Source organism: Anomaloglossus baeobatrachus, chromosome 5, assembly GCF_048569485.1.
Source record: "Anomaloglossus baeobatrachus isolate aAnoBae1 chromosome 5, aAnoBae1.hap1, whole genome shotgun sequence".
In the NCBI taxonomy this organism is placed as follows: Eukaryota; Metazoa; Chordata; class Amphibia; order Anura; family Aromobatidae; genus Anomaloglossus; species Anomaloglossus baeobatrachus.
The window spans coordinates 556,199,897-556,221,966 of NC_134357.1; the positions used below are offsets into that span (position 1 = coordinate 556,199,897).

Here is a 22,070-nt window from a genome sequence, read left to right on the forward strand (position 1 = left end):
CCGTCGCTGTGTGTGACACCACCTTTAGACAAGTTTATCTTGTTTACATGCTGTCACTTTTACTTTACCAACTGGGCTTGTAGATTATAAGCATAGAGTCGACTATTTACATTGAACATCAGTTATTTACCTGGGTATATTGTAATTATATTACCTTGCATTCTGTCTATATCGTGGCCACTACTCCTTAGATCTTTCCAGTGCTTTTTTTTATAGAAAACATTTTTGCTGCTAAATCTATTAAACTTGTCTGCAGAACTGCACAGTTTCTTGGTTATTTTCTCACTATTTCTACAGTGGGGTTAAATTTGGGTGATGGCCGGCAAGGAGGGCATATGAAGATACATGTGGGACAGTGAGATAAACACTGCTGTCCTGGCACTGTCATGCTGTCCTGTAATGCTGCTGTCCTGTTTCTCCGCTCTGGTGTCCAGCGTCTGATCTCCAGCTGATCGCGTCCTGCGCTCTGTTACTGAGGGCGGTTTCCACTTCTGTTGTGACTGCATACTCCCACGCATGCACCGCCCTCACAGCGAAAGCAAGGAAAGCAAAACATGAGGTCACACTATCTTCACAAATATGGTGCCAGAGATAAGCGCTATGTACAGGCACCAACTCAAACTCCATCCTAGTGAAGATAGTAGTAAAATTCTTCTATAATAGAACTAGCATAAATAAAATATACGGGAGGAGGGATGGGCAGGGGGGCGGGAATCACTATCAAAACCCAACCCACCTATTAGCTATTCGGCAGCTCCTGACAATCAAAATACTGTGCATTTCACAAACTTTACTTGCTTGTATTTCAAAAACTATTCATCCAATCTGACAACTAAAGATATGTATAGAATCAGCATGATAGCACCAGTATAGCACTGGCTTTAGTTTACATAGGAAAATCATGGTCATTGGTTCGCTTTAATGTCATAATGAGGGAAAAGGTTGGGCAACCTCTGCTCCAGCAAAAAGTAAATGGAGGAAGAAGAAATGAAGAACATTAGTTTAGATACTCAGACTTTATTGGAAACAAATGTTTTGGGTGTAAAATTATTGGGACAATTTATTAAGTATTTAAAATCAAAGTCCCCTTAGAACCTATAATATGTGTATTGGGGAATAGAGAAGGGAGTCAGTTCCCAATGATGATGAAGAAACTACTAAACTTAGCGGAAAGGGATTATAAGCTCTCCACAGATCTGCACCACCATATATCTCATACCTCATCTCTATCTATCATCCTACCCACCCCCTTCATTCCGCAAATGATCTTAGACTAACATCCTCCATAATACGAACCTCACACCTCCGTCTACAAGACTTTTCTCGTGCCGCGCCAGTTTTCTGGAATGCACTACCCCAAAGAATGCGACTAATATCCAGCCCCCAAGTTTTTAAGCGTACATTAAAAACACATCTCTTCAGACAAGCTTATCATAATAACTTACTAACCTAACTCTCCCCCGTCCAACCTTCTAAATGCTACTCGTAACCTTCTCTCTCCTATTTCTGTCCTCACATCCTACATACAACCAATTGCACGTAAGGGCACTCAAAAGGTTACTGTCTAAAGACCAGATCATTCATCTTTATATGTAACCAATAAACTAGCATAACGATGGCAGGCCAGATCTACAAGTGTGCTTCACCTTTTGTGTCCCCCTTTTTTCCCCATAGATTGTAAGCTTTCGAGCAGGGCTCTCATTCCTACCGTAGCTGTTGAATTTTGTACTATTTTGTTTTGTCTATACAACCCCCCCACCTGATTGTAAAGTGCTGCGGAATATGTTGGCGCTATATAAATAAACATTATTATTATTATTATTATTATTATTATAAAAACTCGATCACATCAGATGTTCCCACAAAGAAGGAATGGATCATAGATGGCAATTGTAATTTGTAATATGAACATGTTTATTATTGTAGTATAGAGAAGTTACATACATTGTTCAGACATGGAGACTGTGCGCTGAAAGCAACTGTAATGAATGGCAGATCGCTGAGATTGGGAGTTAGGAAGAAGAGGGAGGAGGAATGTAGAGTATTTTTGGCAGGAGGGTTGCAATACTCTTGTTCATATAGTGAATATATAACAATGTGAAATGTTCGATGCACATTGAATATTGCTTATTTTTTTTTAGAAAACAGACGTCTATTAGTAACTGTACATATTATAATTCTAATGTAACTTCTAACATGCTTTCCCTTTCTTGTTTACTTACTTGCCTTTACTTTTACTGTCAGTTTTGTGTTTTCTTGTTAAGTTTCTCAAATATATGGTTTCCTCCCATGCAAATTTTTCTTAGTGGTCAACAAATTATAATTTTCAAGTAAATCAACATTTGTCACCTTCGGCGTACCATAATGGCTTCTACCCTTGTGAGTTTTGTGATATTTTAAGATACCGTTTGTGTGTAAAATATTTCCCTCATTCTGAATATGGCAAGGGTTTCTCCCTTGTGTGAATTCTTTTGTGTTTACCAAGACTTGCATGATCTGCAAAATATTTCCCACATTCTGAACATAAAAAAGGCTTCTCTCCTGTGTGACTTCTTAGGTGTCTAACACGAGTTGAGTCATCTGCAAAACATTTCCCACATTCTGAACATAAATATGGCTTCTCCCCTGTGTGAATTCTCTGATGTATAACAAGAGTTGATTTAGCTGCAAAACATTTCTCGCATTCTGAACATGAAAAAGGCTTCTCCCCTGTGTGAATTCTTTTGTGTTTATCAACACTTGATTTTTGTGTAAAATATTTCCCACATTCTGAACATGAATATGGCTTCTTCCCTGTGTGAGCTCTCTGGTGTGCAACAAACTGTGATTTACATGCAAAACATTTCCCACATTCTGAACATGAATATGGCTTCATCCCTGTGTGAGCTGTCTGGTGTGCAGCAAACTGTGATTTACGTGCAAAACCTTTCCCACATTCTAAACATAAAAAAAGCTTCTCTCCTGTGTGAATTCTTTGGTGTCTAACACGACTTGAGTCAGCTGCAAAACATTTCCCACATTCTGAACATGAAAAAGGCTTCTCACCCGTGTGAGTTCTCAGATGTAAAACAAGACATGATTTATGTGCAAAACATTTCCCACATTCTGAACATGAAAAAGACTTTTCCCCTGTGTGAATTCTCTGATGTCTAACAAAATGTGATTTTTTCTTAAAACATTTCCCACATTCTGAACATGAAAATGGCTTCTCCCCTGTGTGACTTTTCTGGCAACTAACAGAGTCTGAAGAAAATCTTTTCTCCCCCGTGTGAATTTTTTGATTGATTTTTCCAAATTCTGACGTTGAATATGTCTTCTTTACTGTAAGAGCACTTTGATTTTTAATGCCTCTTTTGTGACATTTATTTTTCTTAATAGTCTGTGAAGTATCAGAAGGTAGGTCTTGTTTAATACAATCAGATGTTAAATCTTTGTTGTGAAGGGATGATATATCTGGAATAGTGGCATTCACTTCAGTTATATCCGGTGTGATATCAAGGTCATCTGATTTAAACATTGAAGTTGTCAGCTGTGCCTCTAATCTTCTAATACTGTCATCTGCCAAGAATAAAGAGCATTTTTAATAATATATCAAATTTAAGGATATATAAATCATAAAATAGCTTGTAATGTTGTTACCGGCTTCCCCATACTGTCATGCTCCCTTTTCCCGGAGGACACCCCGGAACACTTACCATCCCGATCGCTCAACAGTGGCTTCCGTGTTCTGCTGCCTTTTCCTGCACATGCCACGTAGGACTCCTAGGCGTGCGCTTAGGGCACACGCAGGCACCTACTCTTAAAAGGGCCAGCATGCCCTAACCCAGAAGTGCTTCTCAGCCCATGGTTGAGAGGCACTAGGTATTTAGGCCATCTTCCGCTACGGGAGGTGCCTAGGCAGCGTGGACTATCCTTAGAGATGCGCTGACAGTGATCACGTAGACCCATTAAAATCAATCGGCCTGCACATACCTCTGTGCGTTCACACGGAAGTGTGTCTGTGTGGAGCTCATGCGTGTACGTGTGCTCCATACAGCGACATGTCCATTTTTCTTCCGGTAGCACTGATGTTACATGGACCGCACACGTCTTTGAAATACAATGATTATTTTATACTCATCTGTCTCAACCGCTGCTGTCTTCGGTGCTGCTGGCGCTTGCTTCCAGGCCTGTTCATTTCCGTTCATGCATATTCATTGCACCAGGGACAGCTACTCCGGGGACAGGGGAGTAAAACGTTGCTGCTCTCTGTGTGCTATCAAAGATAGCACACTGAGAACACACGCGTGCCAAAATCAATGCACATGGATCATGGATGACATGGATCAATGCATGGCAGCATTTTGCATGGATATGTGAAGGAAGCCGTATGCTGTGCGTGATAACACGTGTCTGTATCCTATTATCCGCTGTGTCCACTGTACCTGCTGCATCTATATTTACCAGCTGTGACTACCGTACCTGTTGCATCAATCTATACCAGCTGTGCCTGCCGTATCTGCGGCACCTGTTGTATCAGCCGCATCTGCAGCACCCACCTACACTATCAGTGACTGTCACTATACAATGCCCGACCCCTGGGACCAGCTGTCGCAGTACCAGGACTCTTTGTAGCACCTGGCGGCTAAATTCCAGGCACAAGCCTATCCTCACCATCAGAGGCTCTAGTGAAGTCCAGGTTGTCACTTAGTTATACCCCTCCTGGTTGAGTCGATGCTGCGGCCTAGTGCGTCCACTCCCATTTGTGCCCACAAGCATAATAATTTACCCTGACCATGGATCCCTCTGACGCCAATCCTCCTTAGTTCAGAGGTATGCATCAAGAGATGGTCCGTCAACATGAACAAGACCGGATCCTGAACTACTTGCAGTCAGTGGACACCTGCTTGTCAGTCTTAACACCAATGTCTCCATCTGATCCTGTTCAGGCTGTAGTCACCACCCTGGCAGCATATCCCACTCCGAGCTTCGGTCTTTGCATGTTTGCTTCTCTGCGGTTTGACAGCAACCACAAGCAATGCAGGGGATTCATAAATCAGTGCACCTTGGACTTTAAACTTTTGTATACCAGTTTGTTTTGGAGCATGGCAAAGCGGCCTTTATGATGTCACACTTGACCAGTGAGGCCGTTCCTTGAACCAATTCATAATGGGAGAAAAGTGATCCTGTTGTCTTGAACCTGCAAACCTTCCGGGGGGGGGCGTTCCACAAGGTATTTAATGATCCGGGGTCGAGTTTCCTCTGCAGCATCTTTACTCCATAGACTTTGCCAGGGAATTCTCACCATAGGTCACTATGCCATCTGTTTCCGCATATTGTTGTAATGAATGTCTCCCATGATTAGGAGACTAGTGACAGGTTTGGGTAAAGGAGTTTCACTTAGCCATGTGAGACATGAGATATTAACTTTGTTTTTCTTTCTTTTGGTGCAAAAAGGGTTAATATCAGTTTTCGTTGCTAGTAGCTTCTGATTACCTCTCCTCATGTGCAGGGCGGCATGGTAGCTCAGTGGTTAGCACTGAAGTCTTGCAGTGCTGGGGTCTTGGGTTCAAATTCCACCAATGATAACGTGTGCAAGACGTTTGTATGTTCTCCCTGTTTTTGTGTGGGTTTCCTCCCACGCTTCAAAGACATAAAGACAGGGAATTTCGATTGTGAGCCCCACTGGGGACAGTGCTGCTGATACATGTAAAGTGCTGCGGATAATGTTGGCGCTATATAAAAGATTCTTATTATGTGCATCTGGTTTTTGACCATTCCAATCACCTTTAGGCCCGTTTCACACGTCAGTGAAAAACACTGACGTTTTTCACTGGCGTGTAAAACACGCACATGTCCCTGCGTGTGCCATGAATCACGGCACATGTGGGTTGTCTAAGTGCAATCCGGGCTCCGTTCTCCGTGGCCCGTGATTGCACTTAGTAATCAACTCACCTGCGCCCGCTCCCGCTCTCTATGGTGCTGATCGCTCCCGCGGTGCAGCATCCGGCCGGCGCTGACCCCCGCAGCAGCTGCTTCCGGGTCGGCTGTGTCGCGCATCATAAATATGCGCGACAATAATGAGCCGGCTCAGAAGCAGCAGGCTGCACGGGCTGCAGAGGACATCGCTGGACGCCGGGTGAGTTAAAATGTTTTTTATTTTAAAAGCACGTTTTTTTCTGGCACGTGTTTCACGGACCACACCACTGCGTGGTCCGTGGGACATCAGTGATGCCAGAAAAAAATGGACATGTCTCTGTGCGGCAATCACGCACACGCGGGTACGCTGCACGGAGACACGTGCAGTGAAAAATCACTGATGTGTGAGCAGACCCATTCATTATAATGGGTCTGCGTATGTCAGTGATTCTGGTACGTTTAAAAAATAAGCACAAACGTCCCAGAATCACTGACGTGTGAAAGAGGCCTTAGTCACATGAACCAACAGTTATACAGAACCGCTGGTTATAGAGAATCCATACTTGTATACTTACCACTGAGGAAGATTGCTCTTATAGCCACTGGACCTTTGCTGCTTCTGCTTGTGGAGCCCCTTGTGTTGGTGAATCCCTGCTGCTGGTGCAAGTGTTATATGATGCAGTCCTGGTGCCTGTCTGCAGCCTAGAAGTTGGTGTCTATTCTTTTGTGTCTTCCCCTGTTTGTTGATCTTTCCTGGTGTTGTTTTAGTGCAGAGCTAGTACTAGTGTCTCTCTCCAACCATCTCACTAGTGAGGGCAAATGCATGGCTAGTCAGGGATTAGGTATGCTGCTCGGTGACGGGGTGAAAAAAAAAAAACACATGTAGGAACTCTAGGGAAAACAGGAAATAGCAAATGTAAGGCTATGTGCGCATGTGTGCGCTCTGCACCGCACCGAAAAGGTGCGCTTCAGAGCGCAGCTGAAAAGCTGCGTTCTGAAGCGCATGGTGCCGGCGAGAACGTGCGCTCTGCCTGCAGCTCCTGCCATAGACAGAGCAGGGGCTGCCGGCAAAGCGCACGGAAGAAGTGACATGTCACTTCTTAGAACGCAGCGATTCGGGCAGCAGCCGAAGCGCTGCGTTCTAATATGCCACGTGCGCACGGCCCCTGCACAATCACCATAGATTGTGCAGGGGACGCAGGACACATACAGTTACGCTGCGCTACAAAGCGCAGCGTAACTGCATGAATTATGCACACGTGCGCACATAGCCTAAGACTGCCTTTAATACCCGTGACGGTCACTACGAGTATCAGGTAATGCCATTCGGGCTCAGCAATGTTCTGGCGGTTTCCCACGAATTTGTGAACAAGGTCTTCCGAGATCTGCTCTACTCATGTGTAGTGATGTATCTGGATGACATTCTTGTATTTTCTCCGGATCTACCAATGCACAGGAGAAATATTCATCAGGTTGTACAGAGGCTCTAGGGAGAATCGTTTATTCGCCAAATTCGAGAAGTGCCTTTTTGAATGGACTTTCCTTAGTTTCCTGAGCTACATAATCTCTGACACTGATTTGAAGATGCATCAGGAGAAGGTGTGGCCTTTTTTCAAGTCGCTTTGTCCTGACAGAGTGCAGTCAATTCAGCAGTTCCTGTTTTTTGCCAATTACTACCGCCAATTCATTCCGCAATTCTCTTCCCAGATTCTCCTCATCATGGCCTTGACTCGCAAGGAGGCAAATCTCAAGAAGCTAATAGCATTTATCACCGTCAAGCAGGCCTTATTATCGGCTGAGCGCAACTACTCTATTAGCAACCGAGAATTGTTGACGATTAAGATGGCTCTGGAGGCGTGGCGATACGTACTGGCAAAAGCATGTATCCTGTTGTCATCTACACCGACCACAAAACTTTGGCCTACATACAGTTGACTGAGAGGCTGCATCTGCACCAAGCCCGATGGTTGCTGTTCTTCGTCCGCTTTGACTTTGTTTTACGTTTCCAGCTGGCCAAAAAGAACATCAAGGTGGATGCACTCTCCAGGTCCTTTCTATAAGCCAATCAGGAGGAAGAGCCTCAACACATTATTGAGCGCTCCAAAATTATCACAGTAACTCCAGTAAGCGTGTCTCAGATACTATCTGGAAAAGAAATTGTGGCAGAGGTAGACAGGAAGCGTGTGTTGCAGTGGGGTCTCTTCTGTAAACTGGCTGGTGAGCAAAATACAAATCTGCTCATCTTGCAGCACTACTGGTGGCCAACGCTAAGTAAAGACATCATGGCATTTGTCTCAGCCTATCCTTTGTGCGCCTGCATTAAGACCCCTAAAAAGCTTCCGAATGGGTGGGTAACTACTACCTGTGCTGTCCTCTCATAGCAACACATCAATGGACTACATCACCGACATAACGGTATCCTCTGGTTGCTCAGTCATCTGGGTAGTAGTAGACCGGTTCCATAAAATAGCCCACTTCACTCCGTTATCCAGTCTTCCTTCTGAACTCCTGTGCTTGCTGAGTACTTCATCCAGCACATCTTCCACCTACACGGCCTTAAGGCCCTGTCACACACAGAGATAAATCTTTGGCAGATCTGTGGTTGCAGTGAAATCATGTACATATTGTTCCATTTGTACACAGCCACAAACCTGGCACTGATTGTCCACAATTTCACTGCAACCACAGATCTGCCGCAGATTTATCTCTGTGTGTGACAGGGCCTTTACTCTACCAATTATGTCAAAGAGGGGGTGGGGCGATGTAGCGTGGAGAACGGTCGCATGGTGAGGGAGCTCCTGCCATCCTGTTACCATCCTGCTAAGTACTGACAGCTTAGCGTCTCACCTGTTCCTGGGCACCATCCCCCGGTGTGCGGTGACACCCTCAGGCTTCCAGGGAGCTGCTTTACAGGATCTGACCCGTCGAGATCCGCAGACAGCGCGGCGGTGTAAAGGCAATCAGAAGACGGCGGTCATTTTCCTGCACGCTGCAGAGACGCCGTAGCCTGTGCGACCGGCTTTTCCTCCCTTCCTGTACCTGAGAAGTCGTCTGGGGGAGTCGGGGGACAGACGAACATCAGCAGCAATCGGGGTAAGGCGGTGTCTGCCCTGAAAAACGGGTCCCGCACTTTCCCCTCACACTTGCAGAGACAGCCCCGCCGGCTATCTGATCAATCTTGCTTGCAGCACTTCCCCTCTCCCTCCATGCTCCTCGGCCCATGTGTTGTGGGATGGGACGCCCGGATGTCAGGTTAAATGGTGAGAGTCTTACAGCGGAGAGCCCGGCCTCATAACTCACTGAAGAGATAGAGATCTCTCTCCTGCACAAATCTTTAACCCTTCATACTGTGGATAGAGTTCCCTGGCCTGTGGACTGTGACATATAGTTGAGAGATAGTGATCTGGTGGCTGCATTAACCCTTTGGGAGCGTTGGAAAACGTGCAAACCTGTTCTCCCTGCTGATCTGGGAAGAAGCGGCAGACATACACTCTCTTGGTACACTGCACAGCGCCGCGAGATATACCTGCCTATATTAATTGTTGTGCTGTGGCCGCTGAAAAACATACATCTCCTATCGTTTACTCCTCCTTTGGATCTCCTGCTCATATACAATATGTGTCCAGCTAAAAATCCCTCTGCGGTGGACAAGCTAAAGGAGTACGCCATGGGGGACCCCTCGGAGTCATCCCGGACCCTGAGGGGAGGTACCCCCACTAAGAGTAAAGGAAACCCCTCGACTGATGAAGAACAGGGGGGTGAAGATCTGACTCTCCAACAGGTGTCTGAACGACTACTTCACGCTATATCTCCATGCAAATCCTCCCTGTCAGGGGAAATAGACGAGGTGCACTCGGAGGTCGGGCTTCTTTGGCAAGATCTGCAGGCTTTGAGGGGGCGAATTGTGGACGTTGAAAATAGAGTGTCTCATCTGGAGGACACTGTCACCCTTATGACGTCGAAACTCACCGAAGTTGCTGGCTCAATGAACGCCTGGAGGCAAAAAGCAGATGATCTAGAGAACAGAATGCGGCGTAACGACATACGCATTATCGGCCTTTCAGAGCGCTCAGAGGGACTGCAGCCAGAACGCTTTTTGGAAAATTGGCTCAAAACCACCCTGGGCGATACCTTCTCAACGTTCACAGTGGAGAGGGCTCACAGAGTTCCCACTCGAACCTCCCCTCCGGGAGCCCCCCCCCTAGACCCTTCCTGGCAAGACTTCTTAACTGCAGAGACAGAAATACAGCATTGCGTCTCAGCAGACAAAAGAGTCTACTGAAGCTGGACAATGCCACAATTTCCATTTTTCCGGATTTTTCGGTCGACCTCCAGAAGCAGAGGGCCCAGTTTATGGAAGTCAAGAGACTGCTCAGAGAACGTAACATCCTATACTCAATGATTTACCCAGCTCGCCTCCGGATTATCAATGAAGGCAAAACGCTTTTCTTTTATACGCCTGAGGAGGCTTCCGAATGGCTCCAACTGCACCGAGGAAACAAGGGGAAGTGAGTGCAATACTTTCATTGCCATAGCCACCTGGATCGATTATGCTGTGCGTCAGGATGGTGAGACGGAAGATTTATGTGGTGGAGGGAGTCTTTTTTTTTTTCCCTCCCCTCCTGAGTATTTTTATGTACTAAATGATAGTTCAAGTTTCAGGAGCTTCCCCTTACCATAAAGGCCATACCAACTATACCTACCACTGATGTCAGTGACGGTATCCCCTTTATGGCTTGATTGGAAGGGCACTGGACGCTGCCTTGATTTTATGCGAGAAGAGTTATCCATACAATGTGTGTTTGTTAAGCCCGCTTTACACGCTGCAATGTATCTTACGATGTGTCGGCAGGGTCACGTCGTAAGTGACGCACAGTCGGCATTGCAAACTACAATGCAGTGCGTGACAGGTACGTGCGATTGAACGTTAAAACGTTCATCGCATACACATCGTACCTTTCTCTAGAATTGCACGTCGGTTGTTCAATGTTCCCGAGGTACCACACATCGCAGTGTGTGACACCCTGGGGACGATGAACAGATCTTACCTGTGTCCCGCGGCTCCCGGCCCACAATGCAGAAGGAAGGAGGTGGGCGGGATGTTTACATCCCGCTCATCTCCGCCCCTCCGCTTCTATTGGCCGGCTGCCGCGTGACGTTGCTGTGATGCCGAACGTCCCTCCAACTCCAGGAAGTGGATGTTCGCCGCCCACATCGAGGTCGTATGGAAGGGTAAGTACGTGTGACGGCAAATAATAGTTTGTGCGACACAGTCAACAAATTGAACGTGCCGCACATACGATGGGGGCGGGTACGATCGCATGCGATATCGTAAGGTGTAAAGCAGGCTTTAGGCAGATGCCACAAGCCCTTGTGTCTGAACCTCGTGGATGTTTTCTGCACCATTATTGGCTGCAGGATCATCCACAAATAAAGTTAAGAAAAAAAAAAAGTGAGCAACTCCTCTGGCCTTTCCTCACCCCCTCCCGTCATTAAACACATCCCCCATTCAACATATAGCACCACAATCAAACAAGGACATAAAAATAGGGTATAGGTCCTCTGCAATCTATTGGGATACAAACATAGGGACTATTTTATAAATAAACATTTTATTTTAAAATTTAACTAAATAAAAGTTACATTTTATCCACACACCTAATCCCTTCTACTCCCTTCCCTAATTACTGCTATTCAATTTGGAGTTGCACACCTTTGTGGAATTTCTGTAAGGGGAATCTTTCATATGGATGTCACCTTGGACTTCTCATTGGCCTAAAATCCACAATCTAAGGGGCCCTTTGTACACTACGACATCACAAGCCGATGCTGCGATGCCGAGCACAATAGTCCCCGCCCCCGTCGCAGCTGCGATATCTTGTGATAGCAGCCGTAGCGAATATTATTGCTACTGCAGCTTCACATGCACTTACCTGCCCTGCGACGTCGCTCTGGCCGGCGACACGCCTCCTTCCTAAGGGAGCGGGTCGTGTGGCGTCACAGCGACGTCACACGGCAGGCGGCCAATAGAAGCAGAGGGGTGGAGATGAGCGGGACGTAAACATCCCGCCCACCTCCGACCTTCCGCATAGCCGGCGTCAGCCGCGGGACGCAGGTAGGAGATGTTCCTCGCTCCTGCGACTTCATACACAGCGATGTGTGCTGCCGCAGGAACGAGGAACAACATCGTACCGTCGCTGCAGCCAAAATAATGAAAATGACCGACACTACACCGATCATACGATACCGACGCTTTTGCTCTCGGTAATCGTAGTTAAAACGATTTACACACTACGATGCCGAGAGCAACGCCGGAAGTGCGTCACTTTCGATTTGACCCCACCGACATCGCACCTGCGATGTCATAGTGTGCAAAGGACCCCTAACAGCCAAGTGGTTAAATAGATCCTGACAAAATTCTGGTGGCACATTGTCAACGGACACCACAGCGATTAGGTGACACTTCTACCATGGGCAGAGTTTCCCTTTAATAATCATGTTAGCGAGTCCTCCAATCATTCTCCATTCTTCATATTATATGGACAGCAGCCCAAAATCCCTGTGGCTATCACCTCTGGTAGATGTTCTTATCAAGGAGTCCTCTGAATTCTGGGCGCAAACCAAGGCCTTCCTGGAGCAGTCTTCCATCAGGGTGAAAAGGCGTGCAGATAAGACACCTAGATCTTCCTTCATTCCATTCCAGAGACAAGGTTTGGCTCTCTTCTAGATATGTCCACTTCAAGATGCCTTCCTACAAGTTGAATTCGCACTTTATTGGTCCCTTTGAGGTGCTTCAAAAGATCAACGCCATGTCTTATAAGCTGAATCTTCCAGTCTGTTTGCAGATCCCTAACTCCTTCCATGTGTCTCTCCCCAAGCCTGTTGTCCTGAGCCGCTACTTCAGAAATCCTGGTATCTTTCCTTCACCAATCAGTACAGAACACATCTTTGAGGCAAAAAGCATCCTTGCCATGAAAAGAGTGAAAGGTTAAACCCTCTTTTTGGTTGATAAGAGGCTTGGTCCTGAGGAGAGTTCATGGGAGCTTAAGGATAATATTATTGCCCCTCTGTCACGAACCACCGGGGGGGTCACTCAGAAATCCCCCGCGCTGGCTACCAGTACGTCACGATCGGGGGGGTAACAAGCAGGAGTCAACCCTCCTTTATACCTCCCGACCGACAGGCAGAGCACGTGACGCGCTCTCTAGCGCCCCTCTTATAGTCAGGCCAATTATGGAATTGCCCGACAATAAGCAAGGAGGCCGCTATACTACTTATGCCGATTATTGAAGGGTCCCCGGTGAGAGTAGGGTATATATTCCCCCGACCTCCGCGGGCGGAATATATAAAACCTCCCCGAATCTCACTGGCCTCCCCACAATAATCCTTGGCACAACTCGCTGCCACCAACCGCTTCACGGTAACTATTAGCCGAGCACACAGACGTGGGATTCAAGATCGAGATAACAGAACAGCCCAAGATTAATTATATAATTTAATCAGCCTAAAGCACACTAGAAACTACAATATATACAATAGGGAATCTACAGAATATACATATGTCAGAGTACAGTTACAGATAAAGCATGGTTTACAAACAGGCATACACAGTTCCAGCAGTTACCTTGTGCGTCTGGCCACAGGGGGGCGCTGTAGACCAGGTTTCTAGGATCCTTCCCACAGATGTTTCCTACACGTGACCCCCGGCGAAAGAACACTGGAAAATGGCCGAAGTAGGGTTATCAACCTGGGCAAATCCAGGTCCCCTCCTACCTTAGTGACCTCACAGGGAGCACTGCTCCACCCCTGGCTGGAGTTATGGACAATATCCACAACAGGGGATATGGCCATAACTTGGCCTGGGAGCGTCGTAGGCAGACGCCAACGCTCTCATTGTGACAGTTATGAATTTAGCTACAGAACGAGAGGACTCATGACTTGTCTACTAGTTCCCCATTGGCTGATATCACGCCTGGGGTATTTCCCCAGGTCCTGCTCCCATAAAAAGGGTGTGCCAGCATCGTCCGCATGCGGAGACACCATTTTTATGGTTGCCATATTTATCGGAAATATGGCTTGCGAGATATGAACAATTTTTTACTGGAGTCGTTCTGTCTGGATACTTCCATAGCCTTGCTAATTAGATAGCAGCCCCTACCACAGGGTCACGGCAGGGAGTCATCCTGTGTCCATTGTTCCCACATCATCTAATCTCCATATCACAGGAGATGGCCATGGGATGTGTTGCTAGGATGTGACACCTTCCCAGATGGTGGACATTGAGAACAAGAAGGGAGGGGGCACTGCCAGGGAGTGATGAGAGCGATTATGACTGGCAATCATAATTCCTCTTCATATCCCAGGATTTGCCTCACACCCTCTTCTCCTGAAGAGATTCCTTTCAGGCCTGGAAAAGGGGCAGCACTGTATCTCTGTACTGAACCCTTTCCCCGGCAGGGACGATTGCACACTTACGCTCTCGGTTGTCTAGCGGTGGCTTCATTGTCCGTGCCCCCATCTCCCAACGCATGCACATACCACACGTCTCCTGGGAGCACACATGTGACGCCCTGGCCTATCAGGTCATCACAGGGTATTGTGCAATCTGCCCTTCTGTACAATATCCACCTCCTCCTTGGTTATGGGTCCCTGACCTTTGGTGTTGCCAAGAACAAGCTAATCAAAATCCTAAGAACACTCTGCACCACACCCACCAGACACACCAGTGGCCGACCTGAGTGGAATAGGGTCGCCCACTTGGGGGGGGGTTGGTGAAGGGGAGGTCAGGAGACAGACAGTCAGTTGAGTGGTGACTCTCGAGAGGAGAAGTCACGAGCTGGGCTCCTTGAGACTACTAGGTGGCTGACGTTGGTCTGGACCTGGTAGGAGCTGGACCCCGGTCACAGAGGATCGTGACAAGGGGCATGAACTATCAAGGAAGACAGACGGCGGCCTTGTGCCATCACCGGGCAGGGGCTAGGGCACGACGGAGTACGTGGACCCTAGGTCAGGAAGAAGCTTCAGGCGTCCTGACAATTTACCCGACGAGGACGGAACCTTCAGGATCCGTTCTCCACCCGCTCCAAAAATCGGGGTACTAGCGCAACGAGGGGGATAGGACTTTACCACTACACGGTCCAGAAAATCACAAGCGTGAACCCTGAGAGCAAGCTTACCCAGTTAGCCATACTGGTGAGCGGGACCCGATCAATTTTATACTTAAAGGACCAACCAGAAAACTAGCTGCCAAGGCAAAGGTCACAGACTAAAAGGCAACACCAACGGGTACGGGATTCAGGCGTGCTCTCTCTCTCAGCGGCAGCGGTGTTCAGAACTTTAGTTTACCACAGAGTCCCCGGGGCATTCTCCCCTACCCGTGGAGGGGTTAAACACCTGGCTGCCCCCACCATCGCCACTGGATGCTCCCAACTGCAGCGGTGGTACTCCACCTTACCACCCACCACGGGTGGTGTCACGAACTTTCCTCCCCATCCACTGTAAATACTCCCCCTTTTATCCGAGTGGCCGCGCGGCCCCCACCCCCGGGTCCGGAGACCCCTCGAGCCACCGCGGATCCGAGCAGCCCGGCTGCTGACACGGGAGCGGCACACACATACGGCACGTGAACACGTGTTTTTTTTAAAAGGGCCAGCCTACAGTTTAAAGGCAAAACAAAAAACCGAATATAGATACCAAGGTAGAGTATACTATCAAAAACCGAAAATTCCTTTTACCTTAAAATCACAATATTTATTGGACATATATGCCACAAACAGAGTACATACAAACATTGAATAATAAAATTATATTAAATTATTATTGGAAAGAAAGGCGAGAAGATTTTTCCCTCTTTCACCCTTCCTTACATACGGAGGTCGGCGTTCTAATTAGTCATAACGCCCCCGTTCCTCGTCGACTGATGTCCTATACTGACCCTCCACTCACTCTCAAGAGGACATACACCTTACCCACTGCTATTTAGACACACTGTAACACCAAAGAAAGAGCCCACAAGATTATAAACACACATAAGATGTGTAGAGGAGGAAATTACGTCCGTCACTAATCATCTGTCATAGTTTGGCCCATCCCTACTAGTCTATGTCATCAAGTCGACATACAATAAAAATACATTATTGACTTAAGCTGTTTTTTGTCCAGGATTCACCCTACGCGAAAATTTTTCAGTCATATGGAGTATGCAACCCAGGTTTTCAAAAAACAATATAAGCAGAGTCCTAAGATAGCGTTCAAGCCCTCTGAATCACATCAAGGAAACAGTCCCCAGGTAAGAGTATGTACTCCATCTGGGCGTTCATTCGGAATGAACGCTATCTTAGGCCGGTTTCACACATCCGGCTTTTCGCCGGTTTGCCGGATCCGGCGCTCTCCCATACAGTGACTACAGTACAGTGACAGCGCAACAAGCGCCGGTCACATGCTGTCATGTGACCGGCGCATGTGACCCGGAAGTTACAGCGCTGTCACTGTACTGTATTGTCTGTACGGGAGAGCGCCGGATCCGGTAAACCGGCGAAAAGCCGGATGTGTGAAACCGGCCTTAGGACTCTGCTTATATTGTTTTTTGAAAACCTGGGTTGCATACTCCATATGACTGAAAAATTTTCTGGATGCATGGATATTGTCTGTAGTGGCAATTTAGCCTGAACCTCATTCAGACTCTACGGTTAGCAACGATTTTACCAGGTGCATGAAGTGGTGATTTATTACTGTTCTTTGGAGGACGTACCATATTATCTAATGGTCCTGGTACGAGTTTATAATGGTTTGAAGCTGTGTGTTTCAAGGATCCATGCTGTTATACCCCTGATGAGCCCCTATTTGCTAACTAAGGGGCGAAACGCGTAGGGTGAATCCTGGACAAAAAACAGCTTAAGTCAATAATGTATTTTTATTGTATGTCGACTTGATGACATAGTTTGGCCCATCCCTACTAGTCTATGACAGATGATTAGTGACGGACGTAATTTCCTCCTCTACACATCTTATGTGTGTTTATAATCTTGTGGGCTCTTTCTTTGGTGTTACGCCTTACCCACTGCTATTTAGACACACTGTACCGTATATACTGGCGTATAAGACGACTTTTTACCCCCTTAAAATAATGGCTACAGTGGGGGGTCGTCTTATACGCCGGATATACGGGGGGGGTGGGGGGGGGGGGGTGTATATATATATATATATATATATATATATATATATATATATATATATATATATATATATATATATATATATATATATATATATATATGTACACTGCAGGGTCCAGGGGAGGTGGGGGCAGCAGCTCTGGAGCACAGGGGAACGCTGCGGGCTGCTGCCTTTGATCTCCTGCACCCGCTCATATAATATGCACAGCCGCTGTCCATCTCCAATGGTGCTGAAATCGCACGCAGTGAGGGGCTGGAGCAGCGGTGCATATTCTATGAGCCTGCGTCCCAGTGTGATCGCACATGTCCCCCCTGTGTTAGATTTGGCCCCCAGGCTGCTGCTCATTCTAAAATAAAAAAGCTTTACTTACCCCTGCAGCGTTTCTCCCCGTGTCCCTGCTTCCACTGTGATCAGGCAGGCAGAGATCTCAGGCTGCTGTGCCGATCACATGACCGCACTGAGAACCAGGAAGTGGAAGAACAGAAGCACGGAGGAGACAGGAGGGAGCTCAGCGCTGGAGGAGATACGGAAAGAGGGTTTTATTTTACTTTGGGCAGCAGCCTAGGGGCCATATCTGACACAGGGGGACTTGTGCGATCTATAGGGGCCATGGGCAGCACTATGGGGGCGATATCTGACACAGGGGGACTTGTGCGATCTATATAGGGGCCATGGGCAGCACTATGGGGGAGATATCTAACACAGGGGGACTTGTGCCCATTATGGGCCCCGGTGAGCTGCTTCTAACCCCCCAGATGTATGCCCTGCCAATCCCCCCCCCCCCCCCGCCGATGCCGCGGGTGCTGTACCCGCCGAGCCGTGGGTGCAGGCCCCACAGAGCAGCAGAGTTGTGTGTATTTGTCTGTATGTAGCAGAGTTGTATGTGTTTGTTTGTATGTAGCAGAGTTGTGTGTGTTTGTCTGTATGTAGCAGAGTTGTGTGTGTTTGTCTGTATGTAGCAGAGTTGTATGTGTTTGTCTGTATGTAGCAGAGTTGTATGTGTTTGTCTGTATGTAGCAGAGTTGTGTGTGTGTGTTTGTCTGTATGTAGCAGAGTTGTGTGTGTTTGTCTGTTTGTAGCAGAGTTGTGTGTGTTTGTCTGTATGTAGCAGAGTTGTGTGTGTCTGTTTGTAGCAGAGTGTAGTACCATTGTTTCAGTCCAGTTGTGGCTTTATACAGCAGGGAGGAGCATTCCTTGCTGTACTAAGTGAACATTGGAGCGATTGATCTGTCAATGGCCCTTTAAAAACATATTGTACGGCTCTCGCGGAATTAAAATTAACATGTTGCAATCAAAGCAGACTTTTTTTCATTTGGGAGCGGGGTAGTCTTATACAGTGAGTATATCCCAAATTCTATATTTTTAGGGCAGAAGTTGGGGGTCGTCTTATACGCCCAGTCGTCTTATACGCCGGCATATACGGTATGTCCTCTTGAGAGTGAGTGGAGGGTAAGTATAGGACATCAGTCGACGAGGAACGGGGGCGTTATGACTAATTAGAACGCCGACCTCCGTATGTAAGGAAGGGTGAAAGAGGGAAAAATCTTCTCGCCTTTCTTTCCAATAATAATTTAATATAATTTTATTATTCAATGTTTGTATGTACTCTGTTTGTGGCATATATGTCCAATAAATATTGTGATTTTAAGGTAAAAGGAATTTTCGGTTTTTACAGTTTAAAGGCACTAAGTATTTAAAGCATCTTTCCCCTACAGATGAGAGATCTGAGCAGAAACAGATATCAGACCAACATAAAGGTGTCCTATGCCCAAAATAATGGGTACAGTTTTGGGTGGAGGAGCATGTTGTGGTCTGGTAGCAGAACGTTGACCACTTGTTTTGGCCGGACTACAACCCTGATAAAGCAGCAACAGCCGGTGACTGAGAAGAATCTGTGACTTCTCTGCATTTAGTGGTCACTACTCACCTGGATAATCATATGTAGGAATTTCCACTTTAAACCACTCATCATCACCCCTCACATATGTCTCTGTAGTATTAATAATGGGCAGACCTTCACCCTGAAACAAATATTGTAAAAGTCACAGACAGATGGAGAAGTCCCATCTATGATCAGCTCTAATCCTGCCATCTCCACCGCTCTCATTACACAAGTATCTATATATATATAATTGCCTTATTCTGTCTGTCTGTCTGTCTGTCATGCTCCAAAATTGTGTCCTTACGGTGACACAAAGCTGATTGGCCGCTGGGCTCGCCATGGCCCCGCCCCCCCCCACACGGATTGGCCTCTCGCCCCGGCTCTCTGCAGGCCCCGCCCTCCTCACGCAATGCACGCTCGCTCTGGCCCAACTGACACGGAGCTCCGACTCCCAGGTGAGTACACACACATACATCAGATCACACTCACTCTCACACATACCTCACACATCACATCCACACACTCACAACATCCTGGGATATCGCTTGCTTCTACACCGGCTCCGTCACGATCCCAGCAGTGCCAGACATAACCTTGCGATGCTGGGATCTTGACGGAGCCCGTGAACGCTGGAAACCATTATACACATCGGGTAACTAAGGTCCCTTGGTTACCCAATGTGTATCATAGTTACTAGTGTACACCGGCTCCCGGTACACATGTGCAGGGAGCCGGCATTATACTCCTCTCCCCCCAGGACTACTCCTCCTATTACAGTCCTCCTATTATACTCCTCTCTGAGTATAATAGGAGAACTATTATAGCATGGGGGATGTAGCACGATGGGGTGCGCAGCATGGGGGATGTAGCACGATGGGGAGTGCGCAGCATGGGGGATGGAGCACGATGGGGGGTGCGCAGCATGGGGGATGGAGCACGATGGGGAGTGCGCAGCATGGGGGATGGAGCACGATGGGGAGTGCGCAGCATGGGGGATGGAGCACGATGGGGAGTGCGCAGCATGGGGGATGGAGCACGATGGGGAGTGCGCAGCATGGGGGATGTAGCACGATGGGGAGTGCGCAGCATGGGGGATGTAGCACGATGGGGAGTGCGCAGCATGGGGGATGTAGCACGATGGGGAGTGCGCAGCATGGGGGATGTAGCACGATGGGGAGTGCGCAGCATGGGGGATGTAGCACGATGGGGAGTGCGCAGCATGGGGGATGGAGCACGATGGGGAGTGCGCAGCATGGGGGATGGAGCACGATGGGGAGTGCGCAGCATGGGGGATGGAGCACGATGGGGAGTGCGCAGCATGGCGGATGGAGCACGATGGGGAGTGCGCAGCATGGGGGGATGTAGCACGATGGGGAGTGCGCAGCATGGGGGATGTAGCACGATGGGGGATGTAGCACGATGGGGGATGTAGCACGATGGGGGGTTTGCAGCATGGGGGATGTAGCACGATGGGGGGTTTGCAGCATGGGGGATGGAGCACGATGGGGGGTGCGCAGCATGGGGGATGTAGCACGATGGGGAGTGCGCAGCATGGAGGATGGAGCACGATGGGGAGTGCGCAGCATGGAGCACGATGGGGAGTGCGCAGCATGGGGGATGGAGCACGATGGGGGGTGCGCAGCATGGGGGATGGAGCACGATGGGGGGTGCGCAGCATGGGGGATGGAGCACGATGGGGGGTGCGCAGCATAGGGGATGGAGCACGATGGGGAATGCGCAGCATGGGGGATGGAGCACGATGGGGGGTGCGCAGCATGGGGGATGGAGCACGATGGGGGGTGCGCAGCATGGGGGATGTAGCACGATGGGGGATGTAGCACGATGGGGGGTTTGCAGCATGGGGGATGTAGCACGATGGGGGGTGCGCAGCATGGGGGATGTAGCATGATGGGGAGTGCGCAGGATGGAGGGTGGAGCACGATGGGGAGTGCGCAGCATGGAGCACGATGGGGAGTGCGCAGCATGGGGGATGGAGCACGATGGGGGGTGCGCAGCATGGGGGATGGAGCACGATGGGGGGTGCGCAGCATAGGGGATGGAGCACGATGGGAGGTGCACACCTCCCCCCAACACACACCCACACACACAGACAACGCTGCACACACACAACACCCAACACACAAACACCGCGGCATACATATACGCACATACCGCACAACACACACATTGCACAAAACATACCTCCCCCCAAAACACACCACACACACACAAACCGCGCAACACACACACACACACACACACACACAACGCGACAGACACACTGCGCTCCACAAACAACGCAACACACATACAACACCGCTCTCACCCCCCGCCACACCCAGAACATGTACAGCGCCCTACACAAACACTTGGTAACTACACACAACAACATCTAATATAGATAGATAGATAGAGATATATATATATATATCTCTATCTATCTATCTATCTATAACAAAAATCATACATGAACTACACAATACGTAAATTCTAAAATACCCGATGCGTAGAATCGGGCCACCTTCTAGTACAACATATAATACTGGAGGATATAACAAGACTGAGCACAAGACCTTCACAGCCGTCTACACATCATAGGGAGATTTCATGGCACCTTCTCTCCATCTACCTGATGATCCTGAGGAACATCGGGATCTTCTTGTTTACAGTCCTGTGGGAGAAGAGGACGGGGACATCTCTCTGGTGTTGTCCTCTTACTGGATAGAACTGGAGGAGACACATACAGGGACTGAATTCATTCCTTACATACAGATAATTATAGGCCGTGTGTATTTAGTCCTGTCTATTACCTGGTGATGTGAGGGGCTGGGGAACCTCCATCATGACGTCCTTGTACAGATCTTTGTGTCCTTCTAAATACTCCCACTCCTCCATGGAGAAATAGACGGTGACGTCCTGACACCTTATAGGAACCTGACACATACAATGATACCGTCACCCCCGATCCCTTCATAGCGTTACTGTATAATGTCCCAGCATTCCCAGCAGTGTCACCTCTCCAGTCAGCAGCTCCATCATCTTGTAGGTGAGTTCTAGGATCTTCTGGTCACTGATGTCCTCATGTATCGGGGGGTGAGGTGGAGGCCCCGTGATT

The 22,070-nt window shown here is 48.1% G+C and overlaps 1 protein-coding gene across 1 annotated transcript; it reads right to left on the bottom strand.

Annotated features, from left to right (window-relative positions):
* Positions 1-1,921: 1,921 nt before the first annotated feature.
* On the bottom strand, positions 1,922-22,017 carry LOC142312298 (uncharacterized). Its single transcript, XM_075351230.1, has 4 exons — positions 21,766-22,017; positions 21,585-21,682; positions 19,001-19,094; positions 1,922-3,558 (listed from the first exon to the last, which is right to left on the bottom strand). Exons 1-4 carry the CDS (start codon positions 21,896-21,898, stop codon positions 2,429-2,431), a joined length of 1,455 nt encoding a protein of 484 aa, XP_075207345.1. The 5' UTR covers positions 21,899-22,017; the 3' UTR covers positions 1,922-2,428.
* Between the last annotated feature and the right edge of the window lie 53 nt (positions 22,018-22,070).